This window comes from Dendroctonus ponderosae, unplaced genomic scaffold (assembly GCF_020466585.1).
Source record: "Dendroctonus ponderosae isolate FM_Combo_2020 unplaced genomic scaffold, Dpon_F_20191213v2 Dpon_F_20191213_4, whole genome shotgun sequence".
NCBI classification, from domain to species: Eukaryota; Metazoa; Arthropoda; class Insecta; order Coleoptera; family Curculionidae; genus Dendroctonus; species Dendroctonus ponderosae.
The window spans coordinates 4,901,424-4,913,428 of record NW_026018611.1 but is presented as its reverse complement, the minus strand read 5'-3'; the positions used below and the strand labels follow the sequence as shown (position 1 = coordinate 4,913,428).

Genomic DNA, 12,005 nt, shown 5'->3' with positions numbered 1-12,005 from the left:
GTTTTTCCTAACGAAAATAATGTGATTTCTGTTTATTTTTCAGTGTCGGATGCAGAGCTCAAACGAGTATCTGAAGCCTTCAAACGCCTGACCAATGGAGTGACGCTCCTTAGTCAAGCCGCATTTGCTCAACATGTCTTAGGCGAAGGAGTGCCCCCTCCTATTGTAGAAAAGCTCTATACAGCCTGTGGAGGCGGAGCTCGAGGAATAGCTTTGCGCGATCTGATTTGCGGTCTGGTACTGCTGACCAAAGGCTCTCAAGATGAGAAAATCAAGTAAGGCTCTTCATCAATCTCCCAGCTGGAGGATTTTGTTTGAACATTGACGATTTGCAGATTTCTGTGGAGTCTCTATTGCAACGACTCCGGTACGCATATTACTCGCAGCGAGTTCCAAATGGCCCTTCAAGTGGAGGGAACGTTGCCGCCCCCGGATGGGGGCACTTCCAAGCCCAATACGAACTGGGATCGAATGTTGCTCTCCCTATTTGGCAATGGCCAGGACAAGGTTGGATTCGAGGATTTCAAGGCGTGGATCAAGTATAATAGAGATCAGACCATTTTATCGAACTGGTAAGATTACATTGAATAATTTGATATAAACTTGTTCGAATTTCTAATGCCTGTTTGATTGATTTGACTTCTTTTAATCTGGGAAAAATCCCTAATTATATCAAAACCCATAAAATGTTTATAATGGGATTTCAGTTTGCCACGTTTAGATCTTTTCATGATATTTTTTTAAGAAGGAAAAACGAAATTGGTTCGGTTCAATCAACTTGCTGCAGATTTTCCTCAAACTTGCCTTCAAGAGAAATTAGATAATAGATAGATTTTATTCATTTGAAATGGTTGTTTCAAGTACAAATGTCCCTTTTTATCCATATACATGCATTAGTATGCAAACGGTTAATCTTACCTCTAGTTGAATAAATTGCAATAAAAAGTGCGCTTTTTTCTGAAGGCTATTTTTCGCGTCCATCCATCCTAAAGTAAAAAAATGAACTTTTTTTCAGGCTTCTGTCCAACACATGCGTGTCACTCAGCTCGGAAGTGGAGACTCCAACGTTCTACCAAACTTTAGCGGGAGTCACCCACTTGGAAGAGCAGGATATTTGCGAATTGGAAAAGTGCTTCTGGTCGATACAGAGTTCTTCAATTACCGGCCATTTGGATTTCAATTGCTTGCTTTCTTTGGTGTGTCCTCCGGTTCCGGCCAAAGCTTGTCCCGGGTAAACTAACACTAAGATGAATTCTTCTAGTCCTTTTATTTCGGTGTTTTGCCCCAAATAGTTTCGCAAAGACGGAAGTTCCTCACTGCTTCTGTGCTCTTTAAGAGATTAGCATTTTGGCTCAAACTTTTGGTCCGGACAAAATCTTAATCTTTTAAAGAATCTCATTGCAGCTACAGTCATTTTACCTCCCTAATGAACATTTCTGTTGTAGATTGTTCTTGGCTTTGGACGTTAACAGGGATGCACATATCGATTTCAAGGAACTGTGTTGTGGAATATCGGCAGCCTGCCGAGGGCCCATGGCCGAACGAATGAAATGTAAATCCTCCACACAAACCGTAAACTTATCAGCACTTAGTCTTTATTTCCAACTTTCAGTTTGTTTCAAAATATTCGACATGGATCGAGACTTGTACCTAAATTCGGAGGAATTGGAGAGCATGAAGCAAACATTGCAGTTCATCGCAAACGAGAACAAACTGACTTTTAGCTCGCAGTTTTACCTGGAACAGCCGAGCACTAATCTAGAGTTGGATGCCAGCCATTGCAAAGCATTGGAATCTCTTTATAAGAAGGTAAATTGCTGGAGTGCGGAAAGTTTATCGGTGGTTCTACGTTTGTTTCATTGTTAGTTGGACGATAAAAATGGACTCACCCAGGAGGATTTTCTGATGTGGGCAGTCGAAGACAACAGTTTGGTTGCACCTTTGTTGGAGTTGTTGTTTCAAGTGTGCCATGTGTCTTTAGGATTAAAGCCTCACTGCAGGCACAACGAATATGAGATTGGTATGTACTTTTCCCCCAGTAAAACTCGATATATTAAATGTTTCTTTTACAGTAATGGGTTGGCTGGGGCGTGAAGAACGTCGCGGATACCGCGAAGGGCAGTTTTGGTACCTTATAGCTTCAGATTGGTGGCAGCAGTGGCAAAACTACACTTCAGCGCCCAGGTAGGAAGTTTACGCACCACTTGATAAGCAATGTTATAAACCCGTTGTTTAGAACCAACTTGGATCATTGCCAATGCCGCACTGAGCCCAGAGGAATTGTGGAAGAAGGAATCGTCTGCGATGAGAGCCTTGTGAGCAACGCCACCGACTACCCTTTGCATAGCAATGAATTCCATTCCAACAGCATGGAATCTATGGGGGATTTGCTGAGCAGAGGAGACAGGTAACTCGGCTGGGTCTAGTTCATTTTGCAGCCGGTTTATTTTATGGTGGGTTTCAGTTGTAGCATCGCGTCCAGTTCTGGTGTTTCCAGTAGTTCGGGCACGGCGTCCAAGCGCGGTTTAGCCCCGCCTGGCCCCATTGACAACAGCAGTTTGGTTTCGGATTGCACCCTGAAAGTCCAAACGTTAACCGGCGAGGGTAAGTGGATGAAGCCCTAAATTGATTGGTATTTAAGGATTTTCCAACTGCAGGCGGGCGCTTGAAAAGGAACACTCCGCTTGCTCAGCATCATGATTTCGAATTGGTGCCCGATTCGCTGTGGAAGGCGCTAGCGATGTGGTATGGTGGTCCTCTGCCGCTCCCTCGACAGGTGCGGTACTCCAAAATTTTTTTTGGGCCGGTTTTTATAGATTTTTTCCAGGTGATTGATCCGCCAGGACGTTCGGAAGTCGAACTTGAGCTGTATCCTCTCAATCTGCGAATATTGAGGCATCAAGTTCAGCAGCCGATTAACAACCCGTCCACATGGAGCAGTGTGGTCGGCGGGTGAGTTAATCTGTGTGTTGTGAACGTGTTTGTCTAATGTTGAAGACGTTTGAAGCAAATACTCACAATGTGCGGTCAAATCAAAATTTATTACTAGAGCAGATGTGTTGATGTGTAGGCTAGCTTGCAAAATTGGAATTCTTTATTTGATCCAATGAATTTTATCTGCTCTAGTTACCACGATCCCTGTTCGATACGCCGGAAAATCGCATCCTCTGTAGTAGACGTTTGCTTCAACAGCCTTAGCAAATTACACGAAAATTCAGTTAAGGCATTAATCAGTTACCTAAGGTAACTCTTGCACAGTTTACGTCTATTTGGGGCATTGACGATTGATGTTTGGGCGTTTATTTTCAGTTATGGGGCCTTGACCACGGCAGGTTTGCCACCCTCGTCGCCATCGGCTTGCATTCGTCGCAATTTAGCCCATGTGGCCGCATTTTCGCGTTTAGCCACCATACAGCAGGTGACTGACTTTCTATGCGAACGTTTAGGAATCAAAAACGAAGACGCCCGCCTGTGGTTGCTCAGAGACCATCAGCAGCCGTTTTTACTCGAAGACGAACGGGCCCATTTGCAAGATTTAGGCATCAAGTAGGTTTTCAGCGCTCATCTTTTGGCTATTTTCATTGATCAATCTGCCTTGCAGAGATGCTGATCAAATCCTTTTGGAAGTGCGCAACAAAGACTTAACGTGGCCCGAGGAACTCGGCCAATTAGCAGCCGGCGGCAGCAACGAGACAACGCTGGCTGAACGGCGACCGACTATTTATTTACCGCCAGGTAAAAAAGTTTTGTCTAATTAAACTAGTTTTGATGTGTTTTTCTTTCAGGCGCCACTGGATTGCACAACCTGGGCAATACGTGTTTCATGAACGCGGCGCTCCAAGCAGTCTCCAACACTCGACCATTAACCATGTACTTTCAGCAGGACAATCAGCTTTCTGAACTGAACTCAAATAATCCGGATAGTACCAAAGGAGCTGTTGCGAAAAAATACGCCGAGCTTTGTCGGTAGGTCTCGTCGCATAACAGCCCAGATGAAATGAGGTTGATTTGGCGGTTGTTTTTAGGGAGCTGTGGGCAGGCTCGACTCGAAGTGTGGCCCCATTGAAAATTCGAGTTTGCGTTACGAAGTACGCACAGCATCTGAGCGGAGGAGGCCAACACGACGCTCAAGTAAGCTTTTGCAGATTATTTGCCTTGTTTACTTGATATGATCATTGTGCATGCCATCGGCTGTTTGAATCCATCCGGCTTCCTTTTTGAATGAATGGCTGAATAGTTTGCCCGATGTCCATTCAGATGGGGATTTTGTCTTCCATAACGTTCCGCAACAGCTGATATTTCGGTCTTCTCATAACATGTGCGAAACCTTCCAGTTTCTTTTTCTTCAGTGCCTTATAAATTTCCTCTTGTTTGTTCATACGATGGAGTACCTCGATAGCACTATCTGTCGAAAACGAGTAGTCTGCTTGTTTCTGCTGTTTTAAGTGCTTCAAAGAACAAGGTTGAAAACACATAACATTCCTGCTCTTGTCAGTTTTTGTCTCTGCTGCAGAAAAATTTCTTACGCCCCATGAGAGTTTCTCTTCGTTTTCAATTCTAGATGTTATTTCCTGCAATTGTTCAGCAGTTTTGCTTATTATTGTGCCCAAATGTTTGTAGTGTTGAACTCTTCCTATTGGTGTACGATCAATTATCAAGTTTTTGTTACATTTTGTTTACAAGAACTGCCTATTCGTTGCATAAGAGTTTGTAGAGCACCATTTACTTTCGTTTAGGAAATAACGGTTTTCTTATTAGATTGGGTTCATGAAAAGAAAATATGTGTTTCCTGGCCTACGAAAAACGCTAGTTGACTGCTAAGCTTCGAAAACGTAATTTTCCGACGATGTGAGACGTTTTGGAGCATTTGCAGCTCGCCATTTGCTTTCGTTTTGATTCGAATTTGCCATTCTTATTGTATCGTCGGCATATCTAAAGTTGTTAATTATTCAACTTTATCCCTTCGTCTCTTTCTGATGAAGCTTCCTTCGCTGTTTTTGCATATTGAATTGCCAAAAAAATATTTTTTTATTCATATTCTAGGAACTGCTGGCTTGGTTATTGGACGCTCTTCATGAAGATCTAAATCGGGTGCCTAAAAAGCAATATATCGAGCAAAAGGACAGCGATGGCAGGCCGGATGAAGTGGTGGCGGACGAAGCCTGGCAATATCACCTAAAACGGGAAAATTCTATTGTTACTGATCTATTCCACGGGCAGTTAAAAAGCAAGGTAAATTATCCGGCTGGTTTTCAGTTGGCATTGCCGGCATTAAGTTAGTTATATCTTAGGTGACTTGCAAAACCTGCGGACACGAATCGGTCAAATTCGACCCGTTCAATCATCTGAGCCTGCCGCTGCCTATGGAAAGTTACACGCTATGCGAGGTGTTGGTGGTGCGCCTGAACGGCCACAGTCCGATCAAATACGGGTTGAGGCTCAATTCTGAGGCAAAATACGGCGACCTGAAAGAGCAATTGAGCCAGCTGTGTGAAGTGGAGGACCACCGCTTGTTGCTGGCTGAAGTGGCATGCTGCCAGATCCGGTCTTTGCTGCCGGACGAAAATCGAATCAATCCCAACACCGCGTTGGAATTGTACGCTTACGAATTGCCAGCGGATTTCAGGAAATCGGATCTGGAGGGAGAGCAAGGCGAGACTGATGAAGGAGATGTTGATACTGGTATGTCGCACTGATCAGCTTTCTGCTTTCCAACGAATACTTTATAGGAAGACATTTTGTGTGGAAACAGGACTGTTTTTTCTGTGGATTAAGAGAATTTTTCTGTTCGCAGAAGCCTCAACAGGCGCGACTGACAGCCCCCTGGCTCGCAGCCCAGAGGTAAGGAGTGGTTCGGCCATATGCATGCCCAACATTCTATGCTTTAAGGTATGCACGGCCTAGGCCTAGTGTATTTAGGTAATTTTGTTTTGTCCCGCTCTGAAGTGTTTTGTGTGTGAAGTTTTGCAACCAAGTTAAAATGTTTTCCACGTTTTAACCGTTAAACAACCAGAAGTAGATTTTTCAATCTATTGTTGAAACAGTTTTCCTTGCTTGCGTATGTTTTAAGATTCCGTCACAAAATAGACATCAAGAAGCAACACAAGGTAACTGAATGTTGAGTAGAATTGAACGAACATTTTTGTTGTTTGCCACTTATTGTCGTTGCGAGTGCTTAGATGTTTCTGCGCTAATGATAACTATTGTTCCGGTAACTAATGAGCAAAATAATACTAAAACCAATGGAAAATTTTCCTTTTTATTTTACTTGAAGGTTTGTTTCATCAGCGATTCTACCTGTAAGAGTTCTTTCCTCCCTAATACACGATGAAAAGCTAGGCTGAAACTGACGAGTTTTTAGGGTGTTTAGACCGTGGTGGAAATAATGTCTTCCTGACGTTTCGTAAGCACGAGTGGCTTGCACCTTCAGAGGTGTTCAAGCCACATGTGGCACACCTCTCACGTCGGGAAGACATTATTTTTCACGAACAAAAACCCGAAAAACTCTTCGTCTTGAACAATTCTTATATATTCAACTTAGCATACTTTTTTAAAATTTTATGTAGTTTGGTTGCTTTGCAACTTGCCCCAATTAAACAAGCTGTAGTTTTGTAAACTGATCACTGTTCTTAGCTATGCCGATTTATTTTGAATTAGTATGGAATCTTGGGTATGTGCGAAGCATATTTTTCACGTAAACGATCTTTTAGCCAGTTGGGTGATGTTTTCTTTGGGCAAATGGGAAGTTTTATTTTCATTTTTGCTTTTAGACAAAGCGAACTCCATCCCTTAGTAAGGCCATTCCGTTCAAAAGGTCTACAATCTCTATCCAGTCCAATCAGTCATCCTACTCAGGTAAAACTGTTGAGGCTGCAACTCTCTATAGAGTTTCTAATGTTAGATTTATCTAGCGCCCTTTGATGCGTCGATGTTGAGAAAACCGCCCTCCTACCTGATAGCGGTTCATCGCAAGTGTGTCAGACAGGATACCTACTTTTTGTCTCAACAAAAAAGCAAACCCAGCCTGTTTGGGATGCCGCTGCTTCTGGGCTGCTCCTCCAGCAGCACTTGCAGAGATCTGTACGACTTGGTTTGGGAGCAAGTCACCCGGTTATTGAGTCCTATGCCTCAGAGCGATCAGACCAACCATGCTACAGACTGGTGAGTGGCCAAAATTTGCAGAACTGTGCAAAAACGTAATTTTTTTGTCGTTTTCAGTGATGATTCGTTGGGCTATGAGTTTCCCTTTACTCTAAAGGCGGTATTAGCTGGAGGCCAAATTTGTGCCATTTGCCATTGGACGAAGTTCTGCAGAGGATGTCCGCTGCCCTGCACAGATGATCCACTGTTTCATAAATGCGGCGGCCCGGTCAATGGACAAGCCATGCATATTGCCATAGATTGGGACCCAACTGCTCTACATTTGCGCTACCAAACTAGCAGGGAAAAGCTGTGGACTGAAGACGAATCGGTGGCCAGATGCCGGAAATTGCACACGGAACCGATAGATCTGGACTACTGTCTGAAAGCCTTCACTTCCGAGGAAAATTTGCAGGAGAAGTACCACTGCAGTCGCTGTAAGGATAAGCAGCCGGCTACGAAGAAGTTGCAAATTTGGAGGTTGCCTCCCATTCTGGTGAGTTAGTGGGCAATATCGTAGAATGGTTCTAACTTAACGCGTTGTTCTCAGATTATCCATCTGAAGCGGTTTGACTGCGTCAATACTAAATGGGTGAAAACTCAAAAAGTGGTAAACTTCCCGTTCAAAGACTTCAACCCTACCGCATATCTTGCCTCTGTGCCCCAAGAGACTATTTTGAGACATCGTCAGATTTTGGACGAGAAAAGACGAAAGGAGGAAGATGAAGAGAATCGGCATGGTAAGGAGGTTTTTCAACTTTCTTTCGGAGGCTCTTGCGCCAAATCCCAAATGTTTTTTGCAGATGATAAAATATTGGAAGATGTGAGTGAGGCGTCTAGTTCAAGCCCACGTATCTCAACGGATGAAACCGGCCAACTCCCAAATAGCATCGATGCAGCAGCAAATAGTCTCAATATAAGCCAATGTGATATACCTAGTAATAATAATCAATCGGCTGATCGCCCAGTGAGCAATAAGCAATGCGAGGATAGCGATCGATCGAATGGAGTGTCATGTAAAGGGGAGCAATGTAAGCTGCTTCAATGCGGAAAGGAGGGAAGTGATGGATGTGTTTCAGTTGGAACTTGCCAAGGAAAAGACGAAGTCGATAGAGTAAGTAACTTCGATGGATTAAATTATGGAACTGATCGAATTTATCTGATTAATTAAGCAAATACCTCCGGTTTATTTTCACATAAACGCATTAAGTCAATGAAATTTGAGGATTTTTAACGCGGCAAGTGTTCAAGTTTGTGAGAAAGATGCGGAAGGCGATTGATCAAACTACAATACTTTTCCCGGAGTGAAACTATTCGGTTTAAAGGACTAAATTAGGAGTTTGCTGGTGTCAAAGAGAGGTCCAATTTTGTTGCAGCAAATCTCGAATTTTACTTCGAACTGCATCTCTTTTAACTAAGAAATTATAGGGTACTTTGCCAATTAAAAAGTTTTTTGTTTTCGCCTGGATCTCTTAAACGAGCAAAATTTACGTATTTTGATTTTATCATTTTAATTGCAAGATGGTTGATTTTCTTGGGAATTCGGTCTGGGCAGTGGTGAAGAAAAAGACAAACTTTTTTAACTACTTTACCAAGGTAGATAAAAAAGTTTTTCTGTTTCTTCACCACTGCCCAGAACGAATTCCCAAGAAAACTAACCACTTTGCAATTATTCGATATCGGTCAATAAACTGAACTTATTTACCATTTTAAGTTAAACCCGAAAATATCACACAACACCCGTGGTACTTTTTTGATAGCGCAAAAAAAAAATACGAAAGTCGATTAACCCTATGGAAATGTTGAGTGTTTCCGTTCCACCTTGTTCATTTCCTACGAAAAATGCTGTGAATTCAATCGGTCTTTCTACTTTTAACTGATAATCTTTTGGGTTTTAGGTGGCCGCGAGCACTCCAAAACAAAGACCAGAGCGCACAAATAAAGTTCGATCGAGATTGATTTCAACCAGCCTGATAAAAACGCCAATAATCGATGAAAACCTGAAGGACTACCACGAACACAAGTTGCTGGAAGGACAGGATCCCTTCGATTTAAAGTATCAACTATACGCAGTAGTGGTGGGTGTTTTGTTGCGGGTGTTTGTTTGGGCGGCGATTTGCATCCACGCATTTTCAGAGCCATTCGGGAATGCTCAATGGGGGCCACTACATATCTTATGCGTGCAACCCCAATGGCAACTGGTACTGTTACAACGATAGTTCCTGTCGCGAAGTTATCACCGAGCCGGACGTATCTCGATCCAGACTGTCTGTAAGCAGCAAGAATTCGTCTGGATGCACCCCGCTGAGCAGGCGAAGGAACATTCAAGGGTGTCAACCGCAGAGAAAAGGTAAAAATTTGCGGCGAAAACATTGCGCTTAATGTTGTTTTGGGTGTTTTAAATTAGGCAGCACTGGATCAACCGATTCCGACAGAACGGCGCCTCTAGCAACAATGGACACATCGATTGCATCTTCAGCAAGTGCTTTGGATAGTGGAAATGCTTCAGACAGTTGTGAACGATCTTCGGTAACAGGAGGAAGCAAACCCACGAATTCGCCGTGCCCGAGCCGATTGTCGACCAGCGGCAGCACCAATAGCGTAAACAGCAACAGCAACGGTTTCAAGTGAGCTCTCGCAAGTTACGCAAATTCAGTGCGCTCAAAAATCATGTTTCCAGATGCCCGTACAACAACGCAAAGATCCCGAGAATCGACACGAGTTCCGCCTACATTCTATTCTATGAACGTTCCGGACTGGATTACAAGCCGTACCTGCCCAAAGTCGTTCCTTCCGGGAACGGCAACAGCCAACAGTCGGCTGTAGACGATGCTGATGACTGCGACAGTGACCTACGTAAGCAGAGTTGTTCCATTCAGTAATGTGCTTGATGTGGTTAGTTTGTGTTTGTTTTAACAGTATTAGTCTAGAAATTAATATTTGTGGCGTATTTTGCATGTTTTTCTGCACCAGTATTTTGCAACTCAATTAAACACTCCAGGCTAAACCGGGCAAGGTTTTGATGCATTCACTACTTTTATGATAAACTAAACGTTACTTATCAACACCGTTCGTCCGATTGTGCTTCGTTTCCTACTTTTTCTCAGTGAAACTTCAAATAATGTCACGGTTTGTTCAAAAAACCGTATTTGTACATTATCTCAATATAGATTAAGCGTAGAAAAAGCACCCAAAAGATGCAAAACAGTGACTAAATGTCTGCCTGATGTATAACGTATAATTGCATGTTATTCTACTTTAATGGAGGTACAAAGTACAAGCTCTCATTACATTGGAGCTGGTGAGTTTTTTGGGCTTCCGGTCTTTATGTACAAGAAGTTCTTCCTGAGCAGCAACGGCTCTCAAAATTGCATTCAACTCGTCCAGGAAGAAATTCTACCCCAAAAAACCCATCGGTTTCATGCAATCGCCGGAAAATCCAGTTCAATAATCTACTGTTACAGAGCCTGGAAGGTCTTTGCCTGAACGTTCTCCTGTGTTGAAGTGGATTCGGGACAAGTTTTCTACATAACGACGCATGAAAACGCCCAAGCAACTTTTCTCAATAGACTGATTCTACGATAAATTTTTCCAGCAACATTTGTTACTTTTCTAAAGCAATCTTAAGTGCTGAGCTTAAAATCGAAGGAAACCCCCAGGGTTTTAGTGATTTGCATTTATATAACCGGATTTGGTGCGCAAATTTGTAGCCGCTGGAACGCAATACTGTGCCATTCAGTCTTATTTGTATTGGAACTTTGTCTGATATTCGGTGGAAAGTTTTCCATATCCGCCATGATTGTGTAGGTCTGATTCAAGGATCTATGATGTACAAAAAGCATTCCACGTAACGTCGTGTATTTTTCTTTCTTCGTCGACTTTTTTTTAAAGATATCCACCAATACTCTTAGCCCAATTTTAGCTCGTAGATATCTCGTTAAACCTTCATAGTTTACTTGGAATACGTAACTGTATCATTTGTTGATTTGATTTGAAAAAATGCAGCGGAAAGTCGATTCATTAAGTAATCGTTGGTTTCGGCTCTTCCTCAAGCGACGTTCCGCTGTAGATTTGTTATACCAATGTTTTATTCTCGTGTGCCCAAATAGTAATTTTAATATTTTCCTTAGAATTAATTTATTTACTTGGTTGCGTTAGTTTTAACTTTGTTAGATATTATACTCAGATGTCTGTTAAATCGAAACGATTCACGGTGGTGTTAGGGATGTTTTGCACTTTACTTTAGAAAAGTAGAGGCATTATCGCAGACAGACGCATTGCCTCAGACGTATTTTTTCCTTGGCAAATTTATAATACAGGTCTTTTAGTTTAGGTGAACCAAAGATATATTACTTGTAAAATCAATCAAGAAACATGTTCTCCTAGTGTGCTGTGGTAAAAATTATAAATATTCCAACTAGTCTGATATTTTCTTTAGTTAAGATATTTTATTTTCGCACGCTGGTCGAAAGAACATATTAATTATTCCATTAAGGTTAGTTGTGTTATTGTAATATTATCGGTGCCATTATAATATAAATAAAGCTTGTATATTGTTAGTGTGCTTTTTTTTCACAACTCGTGCCAAAACACTCGATTCAGAGAAATGTTTTTTTATTTTTAAAGTAGAGCCAAAAATCGTATGTTTTTGTCCAATTGTTAAAATTAACTCATAGTTTTACTCGCCCTATTAAAAACTGTAATTATAATTTATTTCTTGTTCGGTTTCTGGGTAATAAATTTGCCCTCAGTGATCAGATTTCAGGTAAACCCGCTATGCTCTTCTAATATTTCGCGCTTAGAGAATTCACTCCCTGCCATCCAGGAAAATTCAACGTAACTTTCGAGAAATAACTACATACTTG

The 12,005-nt window shown here is 42.1% G+C and overlaps 1 protein-coding gene across 5 annotated transcripts in view; it reads left to right on the top strand.

Annotated features, from left to right (window-relative positions):
• Positions 1 to 11,699, top strand: part of LOC125504196 (ubiquitin carboxyl-terminal hydrolase 32-like) — an 18,941-nt gene extending 7,242 nt beyond the window's left edge. The window contains exons 2-30 of one of the 5 annotated variants that reach the window (XM_048665844.1): positions 44 to 275; positions 336 to 572; positions 1,016 to 1,231; positions 1,446 to 1,552; positions 1,613 to 1,809; positions 1,867 to 2,020; positions 2,073 to 2,184; positions 2,237 to 2,407; positions 2,465 to 2,604; positions 2,658 to 2,776; positions 2,828 to 2,952; positions 3,127 to 3,243; positions 3,310 to 3,546; positions 3,602 to 3,735; positions 3,786 to 3,966; positions 4,026 to 4,131; positions 5,044 to 5,232; positions 5,292 to 5,682; positions 5,795 to 5,889; positions 6,771 to 6,855; positions 6,912 to 7,161; positions 7,219 to 7,636; positions 7,691 to 7,880; positions 7,944 to 8,254; positions 9,039 to 9,218; positions 9,277 to 9,490; positions 9,548 to 9,767; positions 9,821 to 10,035; positions 10,605 to 11,699. In XM_048665844.1, the coding sequence (XP_048521801.1) occupies positions 44 to 275; positions 336 to 572; positions 1,016 to 1,231; positions 1,446 to 1,552; positions 1,613 to 1,809; positions 1,867 to 2,020; positions 2,073 to 2,184; positions 2,237 to 2,407; positions 2,465 to 2,604; positions 2,658 to 2,776; positions 2,828 to 2,952; positions 3,127 to 3,243; positions 3,310 to 3,546; positions 3,602 to 3,735; positions 3,786 to 3,966; positions 4,026 to 4,131; positions 5,044 to 5,232; positions 5,292 to 5,682; positions 5,795 to 5,889; positions 6,771 to 6,855; positions 6,912 to 7,161; positions 7,219 to 7,636; positions 7,691 to 7,880; positions 7,944 to 8,254; positions 9,039 to 9,218; positions 9,277 to 9,490; positions 9,548 to 9,767; positions 9,821 to 10,022 (5,330 nt within the window). In that variant the 3' untranslated portion in view covers positions 10,023 to 10,035; positions 10,605 to 11,699. The remainder of the gene's footprint in view (positions 1 to 43; positions 276 to 335; positions 573 to 1,015; positions 1,232 to 1,445; positions 1,553 to 1,612; positions 1,810 to 1,866; positions 2,021 to 2,072; positions 2,185 to 2,236; positions 2,408 to 2,464; positions 2,605 to 2,657; positions 2,777 to 2,827; positions 2,953 to 3,126; positions 3,244 to 3,309; positions 3,547 to 3,601; positions 3,736 to 3,785; positions 3,967 to 4,025; positions 4,132 to 5,043; positions 5,233 to 5,291; positions 5,683 to 5,794; positions 5,890 to 6,770; positions 6,856 to 6,911; positions 7,162 to 7,218; positions 7,637 to 7,690; positions 7,881 to 7,943; positions 8,255 to 9,038; positions 9,219 to 9,276; positions 9,491 to 9,547; positions 9,768 to 9,820; positions 10,036 to 10,604) is intronic. The other 4 variants (XM_048665845.1, XM_048665843.1, XM_048665847.1 and 1 more) reach the window with 4 other exon arrangements.
• Positions 11,700 to 12,005: the final 306 nt, after the last annotated feature.